The sequence below is a fragment of the Molothrus aeneus genome, chromosome 3, assembly GCF_037042795.1.
Source record: "Molothrus aeneus isolate 106 chromosome 3, BPBGC_Maene_1.0, whole genome shotgun sequence".
Classification (NCBI taxonomy): domain Eukaryota; kingdom Metazoa; phylum Chordata; class Aves; order Passeriformes; family Icteridae; genus Molothrus; species Molothrus aeneus.
The window spans coordinates 54,247,428-54,264,104 of record NC_089648.1 but is presented as its reverse complement, the minus strand read 5'-3'; the positions used below and the strand labels follow the sequence as shown (position 1 = coordinate 54,264,104).

The window sequence follows — 16,677 nt, the reverse complement described above, 5'->3', positions numbered from 1 at the left end:
AAGCAAGAGTAATTCTTGAAAACCTAAGTAGTTCTGGTAGTCAGAAAAGAAAACATGGAAGTTTTTGTTCTATGATGGAAATTCAAAAGCCAGTGTGCGAGTTTGTTATTCAAAATATTAGACATTAAAATGAATGGTTAGATAAAAATGTTTTCCTATGATTTTAAGTGCACAGGTTTGGACAAGGTGTATTGGCAAAATACAGTGTAGCAATCATTTACAGTAAAAGTCACACTGAAAGATCTTCGTGGAGAATGTACAGTCTGTGTGAGTTGTCTGGCACTGTTAAAAACCCCAGGCCATCACTTATGAAATGTCACCCACCAAAAGCTTCCTTTGCACCCATTCCTACTGCCTGCCCATGAAGCTCCTTGAAGTCTTCTTCCAGAAGCATAAAGGAAAAATTATCCAAATTATGCTTTAGCAGACAAAATATTTTGATGTTCTATAACAATGAATAAGCATCTAACTGCTGTGTGAGCCTAGCTTGTGAAGAGACCTATGGAAAACTTAGGAAACTTAGAGTAAGGGGTAATTTAAGAAAAAGCTTTTGAGAAAAAAAAAGAGAAAAAAGTAATCTGAGTCAATGACTGATGGTCAGCCTTTGAATCACCTGAATCATATCCCTGTTTTAAATGAGAAGGCTGGATTTCCACAGGGTGAGTTCTTGGATAAAGGAAGGGGCAAAATCAGGCTTTTGGTGTAAAGTTAAAATAATATGCAGCCACTGTTTCTGTCAAGTCTTTGTCCAACTGATTTTGGCACTATTATTGCTTTATTCTTTCATCCCACCAACATCACTTGTACTATTGGCAGAAGTATGCAGGACATGTTTGAACAGGGCTGATGCTTTGTCACTGCAAATGTACTCAGGATATTGGTAAACAGGATGGGACTTTTGTCGCTCTGTCCAAGTCCCAGGATGTGCTACAGTGCTACTCTTGGGTCCCTTAAAAAGTAGCAGCATTATAGGCTGAGAAAATCCCTATTTGGAAGTTGACAGACATGATTCAGATCAACTTGGAGGAGACTTTGCAGCTATCTGCCTATGTGCAACCTTAATTTTTTGCTTTCTTGGATTTAAGGGCTCAGGCTCTATTGACTGGGTCAACAATGCCAGGAGTGGGCTTAGACATTGTGGAAATACAGACTTTGCTCCTTGTGGTGTAGAGAGTTGCTAAAATTAGAGACTTTCTTGTATCAGCTTTGACTGCTTTTGAATTGGTGTTATGGAACTTCTGCTAAATGGCTTTTGCAACCACTTCCTGCATATGGAAGTTGTAGGTTCCTAACCAGGCTCACAGCATGGTCAGTCCAGCAAGCTGCTCTTACTGAAAAATCCCCCACCTGATTTAGATATTGGCTCCTTGTAATTGAGTTTGCTGCCTAGGGAATCAAGTTTAGCACGAGATGACATGTTAAACCCTGGCTGTTAAAGCTAGACTGTAGTTCTCCTTTATTTGCTCGGTTTAGACCGCAGCCTAGCAGCACTTCAGTATGCTTTTAATTTAAAAAGTAGCAGTTACTAGTTGAAGTGTGGTTTGTATCCACTTTCTGTTGTCCTGCAAATGAACTAGTGGACTCCACAGGTACTCAATTGAGTTATGGGCTGCCTGTGGACCTGGAGGTGCTATGACCGCATTCCCATAGTACCGTGCCGTAGCCGTTTAACCTGCAGCCCAGCCACCTGTGTCACCAACCTGTCTTTCTCCATCAAACCTTGAGTCTCCTTCACACCACATGTGCCTTCAGGCTAATTGAATGCTCATGATACTGTCTGTGAGTTTTGCTTCATTCTGGGTATCCCAAATTGCTTTAAGCTCAGTTATGTGAAAGCTGGCTGTAAATGGCTAAATTGAACACCTGTGTAACACAGTATAGATTGAGTTTCTTTTCAACCTAAAGGACAGGAGGGTTCAGAAGTATTCTGCTTATTTTTGGCTTTTTGGCATTAGGTTCTATCTGACAGGAATTTAAAACACCGGGCAAAAGTGACAAAAAACATAGCTCACTTTCTGAAGTGCACTTGCTATATACATTCTTATGAAAAACTGAAATACAAGTTAAATACATACTTATTTTATTCCAAGCTATAGAATAAGTGTATTTAGGCAGTTTTTCAAAGTGTATTGTACACTGCATGCACAATAAATCAGTTTAATAGCTTGACTTTTTTACAGTTTGTGTTCAAAGAACTATATGATAGGCAATGAGATCATGTTACTTATTGTCCATTTGGACCACATCCATTTTTGTCATAAAAAAATTTGGGAAATCCAAACCAATATACGAAATGTATATTAAATGTTTTAATGCAAGCATTTGCTCCAAGAAAGAAACTTTACATGCTATGTTCAATTTTTAAATCCTTCTCAACAGAGGATTTTAGACAATAAACTTTTAAACGTGATTTCATTGCAGTATTACACTGAAGATTGGTGTAATATTTTTCAAAATTATGTCACAGTTTCCAAATACAGATTTTGGAACCTTATGCTAGAAATCAAGGTAATATTTTAGGGCCTGCACACCTAGCTTTAAACCTGTCTTGAAATGATGACTTGTCTGTGTTGACAAGAAGTTCTACCTGTGTGAAATATCTTATAAAGATAGCTTATGACTAGCAGGTCACCATCAAATAGTAACATTAAGAATATTCAAGTCTACATTTGTCAAGACTTATGCATGCAGTTTTGTCTCTTACACATTGCTTAGATGTGTGCACTAAATGTGTTGTGCCTCAAACACCAAGAACTTGAAATTACACTATGTAAATATATACATATATGATGCTGTATATGTTTAGTACCAAGTAAATATAACTAGTCAGATGATACTAGACATATGTAGGACCATAGTTAAATTCCAATTAAGAAAAAAGCAAGAAAAATTATTTTTTTCCTAACAGCATTTCACAGTAGAAGGAGGCAGTCCTTTTTCACTGAATTTTCCCCCCTCAGGATTTGTAAACATCATAGCTCATATTCTATCAGTATCATAATTGAATATTTTATTCATAATGGTAAGTAGCTAACCAACATGAATAAAGTTGTCATAACACGGTAGCACTTTCAGACAAAACAGGTATTTATTAAAAGAAACATTTATAAATATTTTGTCTTGCATTTTAAACTACATTTTCATAAATAACAATATTTAAAAGTGCTGAATATGGTAGGATAGTCAGCAATGCCACTGTAAACAGATTTGTTTTTCCACTTTGCGGATTTTTGTTTTAGATCCCATTTTGTCAAACACTACAACAGTTAAAATATTTGCATAGGGAATAGAGAATAGCCCTTTTAATCATCTCCTGAATTCTATATAAATTACAAAACCAAATCAGTTTAAGAAACAGTTTGTTAAATTGTTCATATATATATCCAAAAAAAGCACACAGGTTTCAAGTAAAAAGAATGACTAAAAAATTCCCCAAACCTGCTATCAGAAGCATGTTCAATAAATTAAGAAAATGAGAGGTAGTAAAACAAAGGGAAAAAAATAAGCCCCAGAAGATAAACTAAGACCTGCATGCTCCCAGTTACGGTGCCACAGCAGACCTGCCTTGGCAGCAGCAGCTCCCGCCAAAGCCGGCACCGGAGGCTGCCCGCAGGGAGTAACTGAGGGCTTGGAGCCAACTGTGCTCAGGCCAGATTCCACTCGAGGACACAACTGCCAGACCTTGCAGGCCAATCGAAAGCGATGGGCTCATGCCATGTTTAGTCCTACGTAAGTGAGAAGAACCTTGCCTCTGAAGTCTTAGTATGGTTGTCAGTATTAAATATATATATATACGCACACAAACATTTTATATATATATATATATATATATTTAACAAGTATTCAGAGCAATTTCTTGCTGTATCTTTAGCAGTTTTTGAGGGATGCTAACACTCATTTTGCTTGTGTATGGTGGGTATGAAGATGGGGTTTTTTTAAGTTCCAAGTCACTGTCTCTTTAAACATCAAAATGTGTCCTGAAACTGGACATTCTTTGATAAAAAGGCCAAGCAAACACCTATTAAAAACACCATGGCAGCCTAGTGATGGGAGTACTGTGCTGCCTTAGCTATGATTAAGGGCTCAGTACAGGAATCTTTACCCAGGAAAGATACCCATTGTGTTTCTCTAGGCATTTTGCTTGGGTAAGATCTGTGGGTTTAGAAGCCCTTGAAGTTTGGTTTATATTACTCTCCAAACCCCTTGTTTTCAAGGAGTTGTTCAAAATCAATGAGGCTAGAAGCTAAGATAAGTCTTCTTTAACCCGCCACCTTGTAAAACGTTACTTCATTTAAAAACATTTTTTACCGGATTTAGCTTTCAAAAAAAAGTATCTTACAGAACAGATGCAGTTCATCAAAATGTTCTAAAATGCTCTAAAATGCTACATGTAGGCAATCTTTTATTAAATTTTTTTTATTCAAAAAACTAAATTATCAAGCTTTTTGTGTTGTTTCTTGTTTCTTTTTTTTTTTCTGAAGTACATAACATTATACAACAGTGTTAGAACTGGATAGCCAGTCTTTAATAAATCAATTACAGTATCTGACATCTGAAATGTACATTGAAAATCTTTGTTCTTTTGACAATTAAACAATATCAGCGCATAGATTGTGTCACCCAGAAATGGATCCCTTTAAGTGATTTGTGCTTTTTTTTTCTCCTTTTATTTTTCTTTTTCTTTGACATTGCAAACTCTGTAATGAAAATGCCACAGTTTTGGCAGTGAACAACCAGAGGAATCCTCCACTTGATTTATTTTAAATAAACAGTGATAAATAGCTCTTTTTCTCTGTACAGAAATATTGGCTTCAAAAAGTCAGTGTATTGTACTCAGTAGAGCATGTAGAGTAATGCTACACCTTAAAAATTGGCTTTTTAGTTAGTGATGTTAAAAAATGCAAGCCTCTTTCTGGTTTGCTGTAACTGTTTCTATGTACCATAGGACTGTATTGCACAAAAAAAGTTTTTAAATACAGCTATAATTTATATTATTGGATTAAATATTGCAACAACTAAGTGGTAAGTGAAGCAATTTTACCTTGCACATGCAGTGTGAGGATACACAAGGAGATTGTTCATAAAACTACAAATACATCATTGCAATCTTGACTGCAGTAGGGTGAAAGGAGTGTGAAATAAATGTATTTTGGCAAATCCATTGATCCCCTCCCACGCCATCTTGAGCAAGGAGGACCTTGGTAAAAATGTAGACAGAGACCATAATATGTATTTTTTTTCTTCACAGTAGCCTGAGTAGTGCTAAACTGTAGTTCTCCAGGAACCCAGCTCCAGATGTTATTAAACTAATTTTCTTCCATCCCACCCACCCAAAAAACCAAAAAAAAATCAAGTTATTTTGTTTGAAAATTAAAACTAAGTTTCAGAAGTAGAGCCTGTAATACTTTCAACGAGAGACTTATAAATCTGAGAGTTCAAAAACCTTGGAAAAGAGTCTCTGTGCATCAAAGTGTATATCTGGAGCTGGGCATCTTCATACATGTGAGGGCTGGGATCCGACAAGTTTCTGTTGATCACTTCTCTCACCCGGGAATCAAGACTAACCTGAAGAAGATGAGCACAGAATAATAAAACAATAACATTGGAAAAACAGTAATATGTCTCTTTATTTCTCAGGGCTCCATTGAACATGCTGAGTTTATCAGTTACTCAAGTAATGGTCTGTGCTTCTTTCAGAACCATTACACAATTACTGAGTAATGCACTGAGACCATCACCTCTATTTCAGTTTTGACTTGGTCTTTGCATCCCTCTTAAGATCTGTGCAATGAAACGCAGCTGTACAGCAGATCAAATGCAGTGCAACTGCAGTTTTCCAAAACATATTGTTTTACCTTAAAAAATAATTTGTTTGCATTTAAAAATGTTTCTCTGAAATGAATGTTGAATTACCCTCATTCAGAGAGCTGCAGGTTTTTTTCTGAGCATTTATGGTTAAACTTTTAGAAGATTTCTATTCATCATTCTTATCTGGCTGCACTAGAGATTTTTTTTTTCTGTTTCTTTTTCAGGCACTACATTTGTTCCTTACAAATTACCCAGGGATTTTTATAATTTTTATTGTGTTAATCTCCCTATTATTATTAAATATTTCTATCAGATTTTTTTCTTCTTGTCAGAACTCTTTAACATCTGGTAATTCATACTTTCAGGAGATCATATATCCATATTGAAGTTGTTAGCAAGTTTCAGTTTTAGCTTCTCATTTACTTACCATTTGTGATGAACTCCTGTGCCTAGGCAGGCAGAAAAGGGCATATTATGCTTGGGATGAATGCCCAGATGATTTTAGAATATCCTTTAGAAATTTGAGTGAATGTACAGTTTATCCACAAAATGCTATAAAACCTAGTAAATTAATGCGTTCTGGATTAAATGAAATGGCAGTAGCAGCAAGGCCCACTGGGACCAGTAAAGGTTTACTCAGCTAAGAAGAAAAGGGCTAAAATCCTGAGTAGATAAATGCCAAGAAGAGATCAGTTAAGAAACTGTGATTTACACCAAGTTGCAATCTGACCCTACTGCTCTGCAACTGTACAAAGATATCCATACTGTCTGAAGGGTTGACTTCAACCTTGATACACAAAGGATGGTAACCAAGATGAAAACTCAGAATATGTTTGGATGTGTGAGCCTGTGCTTTCATACATGGTGAAACAAAGTCTTTGAAAAATGCTGGTGTGTTGTGGTGTAGTATGGTACAGCACTGAGAGGTAAATATACATTTTCATTCTGTCTTCACTACCAGCTGTAGAATCTGGCACTGTTGGTTTGTTGGCGTACTGGATTATGCTACTGACAGAGCAGACAAGCTTTCTCCTCTAATATTTGCTCTCACTTGGTTGTCAGTCACAAGGCACAACTATGAGAGACCAGTGGTGCTGCTCTGCCAGTGAGTGTAGGCAGGAGTACAGTACTATGGCAGTTTTGCGTGGCAGTGTTGCAACCATGTGCCTTCAGAATGTGTTTGAATAGATTTCAAGCCCAAACCATTGCATTTCTACAGCACAGAAAGGACACTAAGATTTAAGGAATTTGCCCCCTGACACCCAGGCACACACATTTATATCAACAAAAACAGTTTGTGCAGCTAATTGTTTCTTCAATATCAAACATAATAGCTGGGATAAAAAACCCCTCAAATTTGGCAGGGTAGAGGGGTTTTGAGCCACTGAGTATAATAAAAGTTAATTGCACTCAGAGAATGTGAAAACCAAAATTAATTATGGAACTGTTAATTTGCATTGTATTTTTTCAGTGACTCACTAAAGCCAGATGGCAAAACTAGTTGTAATTACCAAAGGTTTTTTTTTGCATAACAGATAAATACCAAGTATCTGTTTAGAACACTAAGACCTTCTGCCTCAATAACTTCTTTACTGTACCAGTCATGCTAAATATATCAGCTCTTCTGCCAAAAGGTAACATCTGGATAGGGATGCCTGGATGAACAAGAATTTTTCAGTTCCCATGCTATTCTAATGCATTGCAAACAGTTCTTTTTTGCCTCCTAAGATTTCCAGTATGGGCAGGAGCAACCGGATTGCTGAGATTTGTATGCATCCAGTGCACCAAGTTTGTGAGTAGCTTTGTTAAACAATGCTTGGTTAGTGTTTGAATTTTAAATGCTGAATGGCCTTAGCTTAAAAAGACAAATGAGCATTCATCACATACCTATCTGGTAAAAATACAGAAGAATATTAGAGTAAAAGCTTATTATTAGCTTGCTGTATTGGCAATTGTATTTCACTCCAAAGCAAAAGTAGATACTATGGCACAAGAGAAGATAATGGAGCTATAATTCACTTTTGGCTTCATTCATATGAATGAAGTTGCAAATTATTACTGAATGTAGTGAAAAAGTAAAATGTAGGAAGGAAGTTCCACAGTGAGCATAAATTAGCATAATGCCATTGAGTAGAAATTCAAATGCACTGCACAAAGATAAGGCAAAGAAAAGTACATGATGTGGCCTAAGAAAAACTCTATAGTGCTTATATATTTATGTATCTCTTTGTACAATAAAACATGGATTGATAGGGATGCTTTTTCTTTACTACAGGTGAAGATAATTTTAAAATTTTTCTATTTCAGTTAAAGGGTTGAATAAAATCTTATAAAATTCCCTAGATATTATCCATTTCACTAGATAAAATATGTCATCTTCATTCTTGGACTCTCACATAGGAATAACCAGTGGAAATTCAGATTTTCTCCTAGACAACTGCAGCAGCAGATAAATCTATAAAGATTCTGATTTAAATTCCTTCAGTTTGGTGCTTTTTCTCCAGAAATCAATTTGCATTTGCATTACTTATTTCCTCTCTCTGTCCAACATGTAGCATTACTAAAGAGGCAATGCTATTTCTCAGCTTTGTCTTACTGGAGTTTATTGAGCCTTATAGAGAACTTGGATGTGTTGTGGCTGGTAATGCTAAATGGCCCAGTCCCTGCATCTCTACTGTCTGTGTCCCTTCCTTTCCTGATTTAATGTTCATACTAAGACTTTCATCTGACGGACTTTCAGACCCTCACTAGGCAGTCCAGTGTATAACATTCCTGCTGGGATAACAGAAAATGCAAGTGGAGCATTTACAGCTTTACCTCTTTTGGTGATAGTATAGAAATGTAATCTTCATATATAAGTCTTGCTTTTTCTTCAATAACTTTCTTGTTCTGTTCCTTCTTTAGATCTTCACATGCAAGCCAGAAAAGCAGGTTCTCCTCACTATACTCCGTTCTAAGAAACTCTCTGAAAAGGTTCCTCCCAGCTGGTGTTTTCATCATCTTGTCAAAATTCTGAGCCCAAGACAAAATTTCATCTGCAGTAGGGTTTTGGCTGCAAAAGAAAATATCATTACAAATATGCTTCTATTTTTGTAGTGGTGTTTTCATATATTCATCCAAAAATTCTCCTTTTGACCCACTTTAGTCCAAGGTTTTCACCTTGGACTGAAAAAACTGGAAAGCAAAAAAAAACTGGAAGCAAAAAAAACTTCAGCAATAACAGGGGAATTTTGTTTGCTCTTCACTTGTGCATTCATTATCCCAATAGCCCACTAAATGTATTTAATGTTATGAGACATGCACTTGACTTTTTATGAGTTTTCTGCTGGTGTTCTTAGCCAAGTGGCTCAAAGACAAAATCCTACAACAGCACTGAATTCCTGCCTCTGGAGTGAAAGGAGATTCCAGGAAGCTGGAAACAGACTCTTCCATGCAGAGTTTAGATGACACCTGATATCCCTGCCTGCCTCTGATGGTGACTGTACACAATTTGGTTTAGGAGGAACAAGAAAAACAAAAAGCAGCCAAAAGCATACTAATGAGGCCAAACAAAGTAGTAATTCAGAGAGATTTTAAATTAGCATATTTCTGTGCTTGTACGTAAGGGTTGCTAAGCTTCCCTCTGTTTCATGCTATTGACCTGAATGATGATCTTTTGGCATGAGATGTGATGGATTTTGCTGGCAAAACAGGAAAGAGAAGAAATGGGGAAAAGTCCTTATTTCCATTTCCTGAAGGAAACTATTTCCTGGCTTTTACCAGTGGATGCACTGGGTAAGTGATCAGAAGACTTACTGGCATCAATTAATGTACCAATGAACAGCTTAAGAAAGTAATTATCCAGATTACTTAGCAACAATTTAATATAGTTTCAAACTTAATTTTGAGCACTTGCCCTCTCCTTCCTGATCCAACACAAGAGCTTTACTAGATGTTGTCATTACTGTTTGTGTTATCATGATGCACAATAAGTGACATTTGTCTATATAATTTCTGTTCAAGTCAATTTATCAACTCCTACTCTATATGCAAGGTAGACTGGATGATGGGAAGCTATTAGTGATAAATCACAAATTTTTTAACCGTAAAGTAATTGTAAACTGAATGAAAAAGTTTAAACACAGATTTTAAGGTGAACAGTCCTCTCAGAACTTTGCGCTCTCCACTGAGGAGAGTTCAAAGAACCTGCTGAGCTGAATGGGGCTGACAAACAACCTGGGCTCCCTTACTGTCTGTTGGGAAGCTCTTCACTATCGTATTTTACTATTTACGATATTGCCTTCTCATAAAAGATGATGATTAACAATAAAGGCAATGAGTTTTTTGGGGTTTTTTTTGTCATCATATATGTCCTTTAAAGTTTGAATTTTCTTCTTGTGTGATTACTCAGGTTCCCTGACAGATTACCATTTTTCCGCACATAATAAACATGGGCCCAAGCTTTAGACAGACGTAGAAGCTCAGACTTTGTGTGTTTAACCTGGTTTGCAAGGTATGTGGCTTTTTTTTTTAATTCCAGTGAAACCATAGTTCAAGATGCTTTATGAAAGGTAGCCACATTAAAAATCTGGTCATGAAGTACACTTGTGACTATTATTTTTTCTTCTTGTCTGGAGAGACGGGAAAAAGTACTCTCACAGGCAGCAGAGGATTCTTACAGAGACCCACATATGGAACTGTCTATGCATCTTCCATTTCTCCCCATGGTTCTTCCCCACAAATAAGAAAATGTAAATAAACCTGACTTGAGAATGTCTCTGCTGTCATTTCATTGTCAGGACAGATTTTGCTTCCTTTTGTATAGAATTTTTTGGAGGAAAAGCAATGAAAAAGACATTCCCAAAGAATTAAACCCAAGACAATTCTTGATACTAGTTAAGGACAAAACACTTATTAGATAACAGTTTGACCAACTTACCATTCTTCTATGACCTGGATACTCTCCAGTTTGGTCGTATGTATTGGCCTTCCTGCATTGTCTCCTCTATCTTCATTCCTAACAGTGAGGCTGCAATGTAGTACAACACTTTATTTTGTCTAGAGAAAGTTAATTTAAAACAATGACTACAGTAATGCAAATTTTTAAAAGGTATAGTCCTATATAGGGTATCGTTTTTAACTCTTGTGTCTAAAATTTTGGAGAAAAGTTTTCATAATGACTTTTCCCCTGAACTATGATGAATATTAATTTACAGTTGCTATTAGCACATGCAGTGTTTTAGAAGCTCACAGTTTATCCACTGAAAGATGGGAAAATACTTAGAGGTCACTTTTGGAGTGATTTCACTTAGTTAACTGAGAATACTAGGAACAGTATGAGTAGGGGGGATATGAATATCTGAACTGGATATTGATGGGGCTTTGATGCCCCATCAGTTCTGGATAGTTTTTCAGGCTTTATGAATGTTCCCTTTTCTCTCTCCAAGATACAGTGGCAGTAGATGGCTCAGATTCAGAACTTAGCATGTGGCAGCTCCTTATGATTTCCTCTTCTGACCTAAATTTGTTTTCCATTCCAAAAAGTAAAACATACTGGCCTCTGAGCAGAAAGGCATCCATTACCCTCATATTACTACGAGCAAGGAAAAGGAAGGCTTCCTTTATGAGAGGATATTTTTAATGGTTTTTTGCTTCTTTTTAGAACTGCTAACTAGAATCACTTATTTTTTTGCAAATATCTTTTAAATCAGATTTGCTGTAGTGGTAAAGACTTCCTCTGTGTGTGTTCTCTGTGAATCTTCTCGAATAGGGTATTGCCAGCAAACCCACAATTCCTGATAACTACTGAAATAAAGTATGTTTTGAGTGACTTAGATATTCATGTGGAAAACCTGGTTCTGATAATTCAGCTTAAGAAGTGGAATGTAGTAAGGAGATGGAAATTTCTTTTCATCAGGTGTTCCCTATGTGTCCAGTTGAGAGAAAACAAGCAACCAAGCAAAAAATCCCCCTTCTAATCTCAAGAGCTCATATTTTGAATATTAAGTATTCACCATACAATGATGGTCTCAGTCGCTCTAAGTGTTGCTACAAAAATATATTTGTAGCATAAAGCTTCTCCCTCCCCCACTAATCTAAATAACTCCTGCTCAGCTCTAAGAAGAAATCCCAGCTCTGAGACATCTCTAGCACAAATAATCTTCCTTTATAGGTTCTCTGCATTTATGAGTGACTTCAACATTTTTTTCAAGCATTTGGCAGAGCTAATAGGTATTCTCAAATACTCTTCTGAAAACTGGAAGTTTAAGCTCCCAGGTAAAGCAGAGCACATATTAAGACTTAAACATTACAGAGACGTACACTTGCAAACGAAGCTCTTTGATACTGGTTGCTCCTTCACTTACCTGCCAAGACCTTAGTTCAGGCCCTTGGTCCTGCTTCCCCTGTTACAGCGTAGGAATGCAGCTCCAGTGCTGCTAAGGTTGTTAGGGTGTCATCAACTGCTGCAGGAGAAACAACACATCCTGAACTCTGGGGTTGGCAGGTAAAAAGCCTTTCTGTCTCCTCTGACCTGTTGTTCATCAGTCTACAGAGGGAGCACCCAGGAAAGACAGAAAGGAGTTCCATATACAGGAGGAGAAAAAAAAAGGGACCATCCACTTTCTTTCTGTCTTGTAATCTTTAAGTCCACACATGTAACTGCTTAGAGTCACCTTGCATCTGGCCAGAGCACAAAGTTGGAGTTAGGGAGAAGCAGGGAAGGCACAAAGCTCTCTCTCCCTGCCTCCCTCCCTCCTTCCCTCCTTTGCAGTCCATAGGTAGAGCAGCATTTGTCTTCTCTGCTGGGTGCAGAAAACAGAGTGTCCTTTGGTTCCATGGAAGAATAATACCATGGAGGGAGGAAACAGCTTGTGTAGGTTGCGAATGCAATAAGGTGTTGAGTCTGCCTAAAAGAGAATGAAGCTGCCTGTTTTCCTTCCTCCATCACATGAACAGCAACTAAGCTGTGCTGAGATAATTTACTTGTCAGGTACTAGACATTCAAGGTTTGGATGCAGAGTCTTACTGGAAGTAGAAAGTGACTCATGTGAGAGCATTTAGTATACACTACTAATTTAATTTGTTGTCTGGGATCAAATACTGTTTGCTTTGCTCATGCAAAATCTCTGCTAGATTTGGGAAAACCATCATGGGTTGATGAAGGGGAAACAATGATAGTGAAGTAGTGAGTGGTGAAAAAGAGAAATAGGAATAGGAGCAAGAAGGCCGTGTTGACTTCATTGCAATGTTTGTCTATCAAAGGAATAACTAATAGACAGTATGCACAGTATGCATTTTATTTTCTTATTTTCCAAACGACAAAAAAAAAACACAAACAAAAAAAAAACCCAATAAAAAGTTGCGATTGTGGGCCTGGAACACAGTATGCAGTTTTATGGTATGTATACCATAGTATCAATGCAAGGTACACACTTGGCCCTGATTCCGTCATCTCACCATTCATAACTGGAGTTTAATGGCTGAAGTTAGTCAGGGCTGCAAAACAGAGAACACTCCAAAGACAGAAGCCTCACACTGGGTTGGAACATGTTTGGGTATTGCATTTAAAACTGTGATACTTTTGTAATTCATCTTGGCCTATATTCTGCATTATGTTTCCTGTGACAAAACTAGCACTAAATTTCAACTTTTATTTATCTACATCTGTCAAGGCTAGAGTTCTATCAGATATATTACTTTTAATATGTTTTTCCTGTAAAGGAAACCATCATTTTTATACTCAAGTACACTCAATTCAGGTATGCTTGTTTTCACTCAAGGAACTGGTTCATGATCTCTTAGAAAAAAAATTAAATATTTAAGCATTTTTGACTGCAAAGCTAGCTTGAAAGCAGCCTTTAAGTAACTGATCACAATAAGAGATTGTTACCTTTTAACTTGAAATGAAAACACTGCACTGCTCTTTCCCATGTTGCTATATTCAGCTGGAAACACCCTATCTGTTCATGTTTCTCTATGGAATTCAAGCAGTCTGCAGCAGCAAAGGTGTTCTGCATACCTGAGCTGATGTCCTTGATATATTTATCCATCATTGAAGCTAGCTGTTTGTGTCAGAAGGATTTTGCTGTACAGTGTAATATTAAACAGACTAAAAGTAACAGGCTAAAGATTAAGAAAATTATCTTAGTTAAGGATTTAAGAAAAGGAAATTACTGATAGATCTCACCAAAAAGCAGTTAAATGAAAGGGAGGTGCACTAGAAAGACATCTGATGCAAATGAACGCCTTTGGTGTCATTAACATATTTGGTATTATTTATTAATGGGAATACACTCATCATATATCTTTAAAATTTAGAGATGCAAATTACCCATGATAAAAGTACACCAAAACTAATAATGCCTTAAAAAGGGAGTTTGGGATGTCCAAAGGCAGAGTTTAAATGGAAAACACTAGTATGAGTTTGTTCTCTCTTTGTATGGAAGGTTTGTTCTGCCCACTTCTATGTTGATTTTATTGCTCTGGAGAGTGCAGAAAAAAATACTTCAGTGGCCGGAGCTTGATGTACCTTTCAAATATATCTTGGGTTCCTGACTGCTACAAACCAATAAGTTTCTTGAACTACTGCAACAGTATTATTATGAGAAATTTCTTCTTGGAGTGAAGGTATTTCTATTTTGCAACTTCACAAGCTTTATAAATAAAAAAGTTAATGATCAGGGACTACTTGAAGAAGCATACATATTGAACAAATGACCACAAATAAGGGTAAGTCTGTCCAGGTTTCTAGCTGATATGGTTTTGGGGGTACTGCTGGGATTTAGAAAACTGATATTTCTTTATTTATTTAGCTATTAATACTTGGCTGGTAATATTCAAGTTAAGCAATTAAGTAATTATTTTGTTGAGTAATTACATAGCTAAATCTGTATTGAAGCACCCTATTGCATGAGAAGATAAAAAAGCCAAGTTAATTGCACGGAATCATCAAGAGTTGAACTAATTTAAGAGCAAATATCTCACTGACTTCCTCCAGATGTTTCCAGCTGATGGTTTTAGCCTTTTTGTAAGTTGCATCCCTGTTGCTGCACTTACCTTCTACTGCCTTTAAGAAACTGAAGGTAATTTAGAGTTTGCACCTGATCTTTCATTCTCTGCATACCCAGTAAATAAATGGTATTTTTTTATATTAAATGGTATTTAATTGGTTCCCAAGAGTCACTTTCTCATGTATCAGTAGCCTAAATCTGGTAAATCAGTGGAATTACTGTTTTCATTATGGCAAGAAAACCATGCCATTGTGAGACATGCCAAGATTAATATTCTGCCTCTGCATGGCTGACCAGGTACCATTTGTTCTGGTATCTTCTGTTATGTGCCTCATATGCAATATATCCTCACAGTATTTTGTGATTATATCTGGCTCTGAAGATAATTAAAACTATTAAAACCTCTTGCCTTAATGGGGTTTGTTTATATTGCCATGCAGATAAGGAGTAGAAATTGAACAGGGACACTGTGAATGGCTATTGGGTTGGCTGTTTAGGAGATCTGTGCTCAGTTTCTATTTTTTGGCTGAAATTTGTAGTCTGCTGGGCAGTGACTGCACTTTAGGCTGGACATGCTTATGTCACACAGTAGGGCCATGAGCCCTCAAGCCACAAATGTAACAGAAAAATCTTCTTTACTCTAGGCCAAAAGTCACATTAAGTCAATTGTCCATACATAATCTGAAGGCCCAATTTTGTTTTCACATGAAAATTAATATACAGATAAGATTCTGGGGATAACAGATGTGCTGACAGGTTTCCTTCACTGATCGACCCTTTGAAAGACTATATCTCACTGGCATTGCACTTCACCCTATGCTACTCCTAGAATTTTTTATTATCATCAGATCAAGAGACATAATATTTTTAGCTTTCTAAAAAAACCCCAACAACTCTTTCCCCACAAAAGACCTCAATATATCAAGATTTAATTATGATTTTAAAATTACAGAGATAGATGATGTAAAATGACCATTCCCCAAAAGTCTTGAAAAACACAATTTACCAAATTTACCAAATAGATTCAGATAGGAAATATCTTTTCTCTTCTGATTGGAAAAGGAAAGGCCTTTAAACAAACAAATTACTGCGCATGAAAACAAGAAAATATGTTTAGTGCATTTTCCTGAAATGAGGGGAAAGTGGTTTTGAAAACTCTTAGTGTTGGTGCCCATCTTTGTCTCAATCTTTTGCCAGCTGGGTAAATACCCTCACTCCAATTCAAAATGGGTGTGCTCCTGCTGATCTCCCTGCTCTCTGATTCCTTTCCTTTTATTACAAGTGTTTAGCTTAAATCATGCCATATGAACAAATATATTTTTTTCTGGTTTTATTTCAGATGCAAAAAAACTGCATGCTAGTATCTTTTTAATTTTTGATTGCAGTTCAACCTGATCAAACTATCTTCAATACTGCGGTTCAACAGTCAGTCACTGAAAAATCAATTGTTCACACAATTGTATTCAGAATTGACTCCTAAATGCTGAGGTATGCTCTGTTAGATGTCAGAGATAGATATGGTCCCAATATCCCATATACTGTGTGATAATGGAAAAGCCAACTATACTGAGATTCTTCAATTTCTATTATGAAACTTGATTTAACTTAAAAATGACTCAAAATCATTTTGTCACCTCATTTTTTTCTGACACCTGGAATATTTAAGTTTGATGTCACTGAATACTAGTCAAGACTGTGTTTGTTTATGTACAGAGGAGAATGATGATTTTGCTACACTTTGCAAAGCAATAATAATGGAAAATAATTGCAATATTATTGTGACCCATTCATAAAGAATACAGCTATGTTAATCTCAAATCACTGTCTTCTATCTCCCTTTTAATGTCACAAAATTAAGATGAGAATGAAATGTTATATG

At 36.5% G+C, this 16,677-nt stretch overlaps 1 protein-coding gene across 3 annotated transcripts in view; it reads right to left on the bottom strand.

Annotated features, from left to right (window-relative positions):
- Positions 1–5,177: 5,177 nt before the first annotated feature.
- Positions 5,178–16,677, bottom strand: part of RGS17 (regulator of G protein signaling 17) — a 67,947-nt gene continuing 56,447 nt past the window's right edge. For 2 of the 3 annotated variants that reach the window (XM_066546954.1, XM_066546955.1), the window contains exons 3-5: positions 10,727–10,816; positions 8,626–8,860; positions 5,178–5,565 (exon numbers count right to left, since the gene is read on the bottom strand). In XM_066546954.1, coding sequence (XP_066403051.1) covers positions 5,377–5,565; positions 8,626–8,860; positions 10,727–10,816 — 514 coding nt within the window. In that variant the 3' untranslated portion in view covers positions 5,178–5,376. The remainder of the gene's footprint in view (positions 5,566–8,625; positions 8,861–10,726; positions 10,817–16,677) is intronic. The other variant, XM_066546953.1, reaches the window with a different exon arrangement.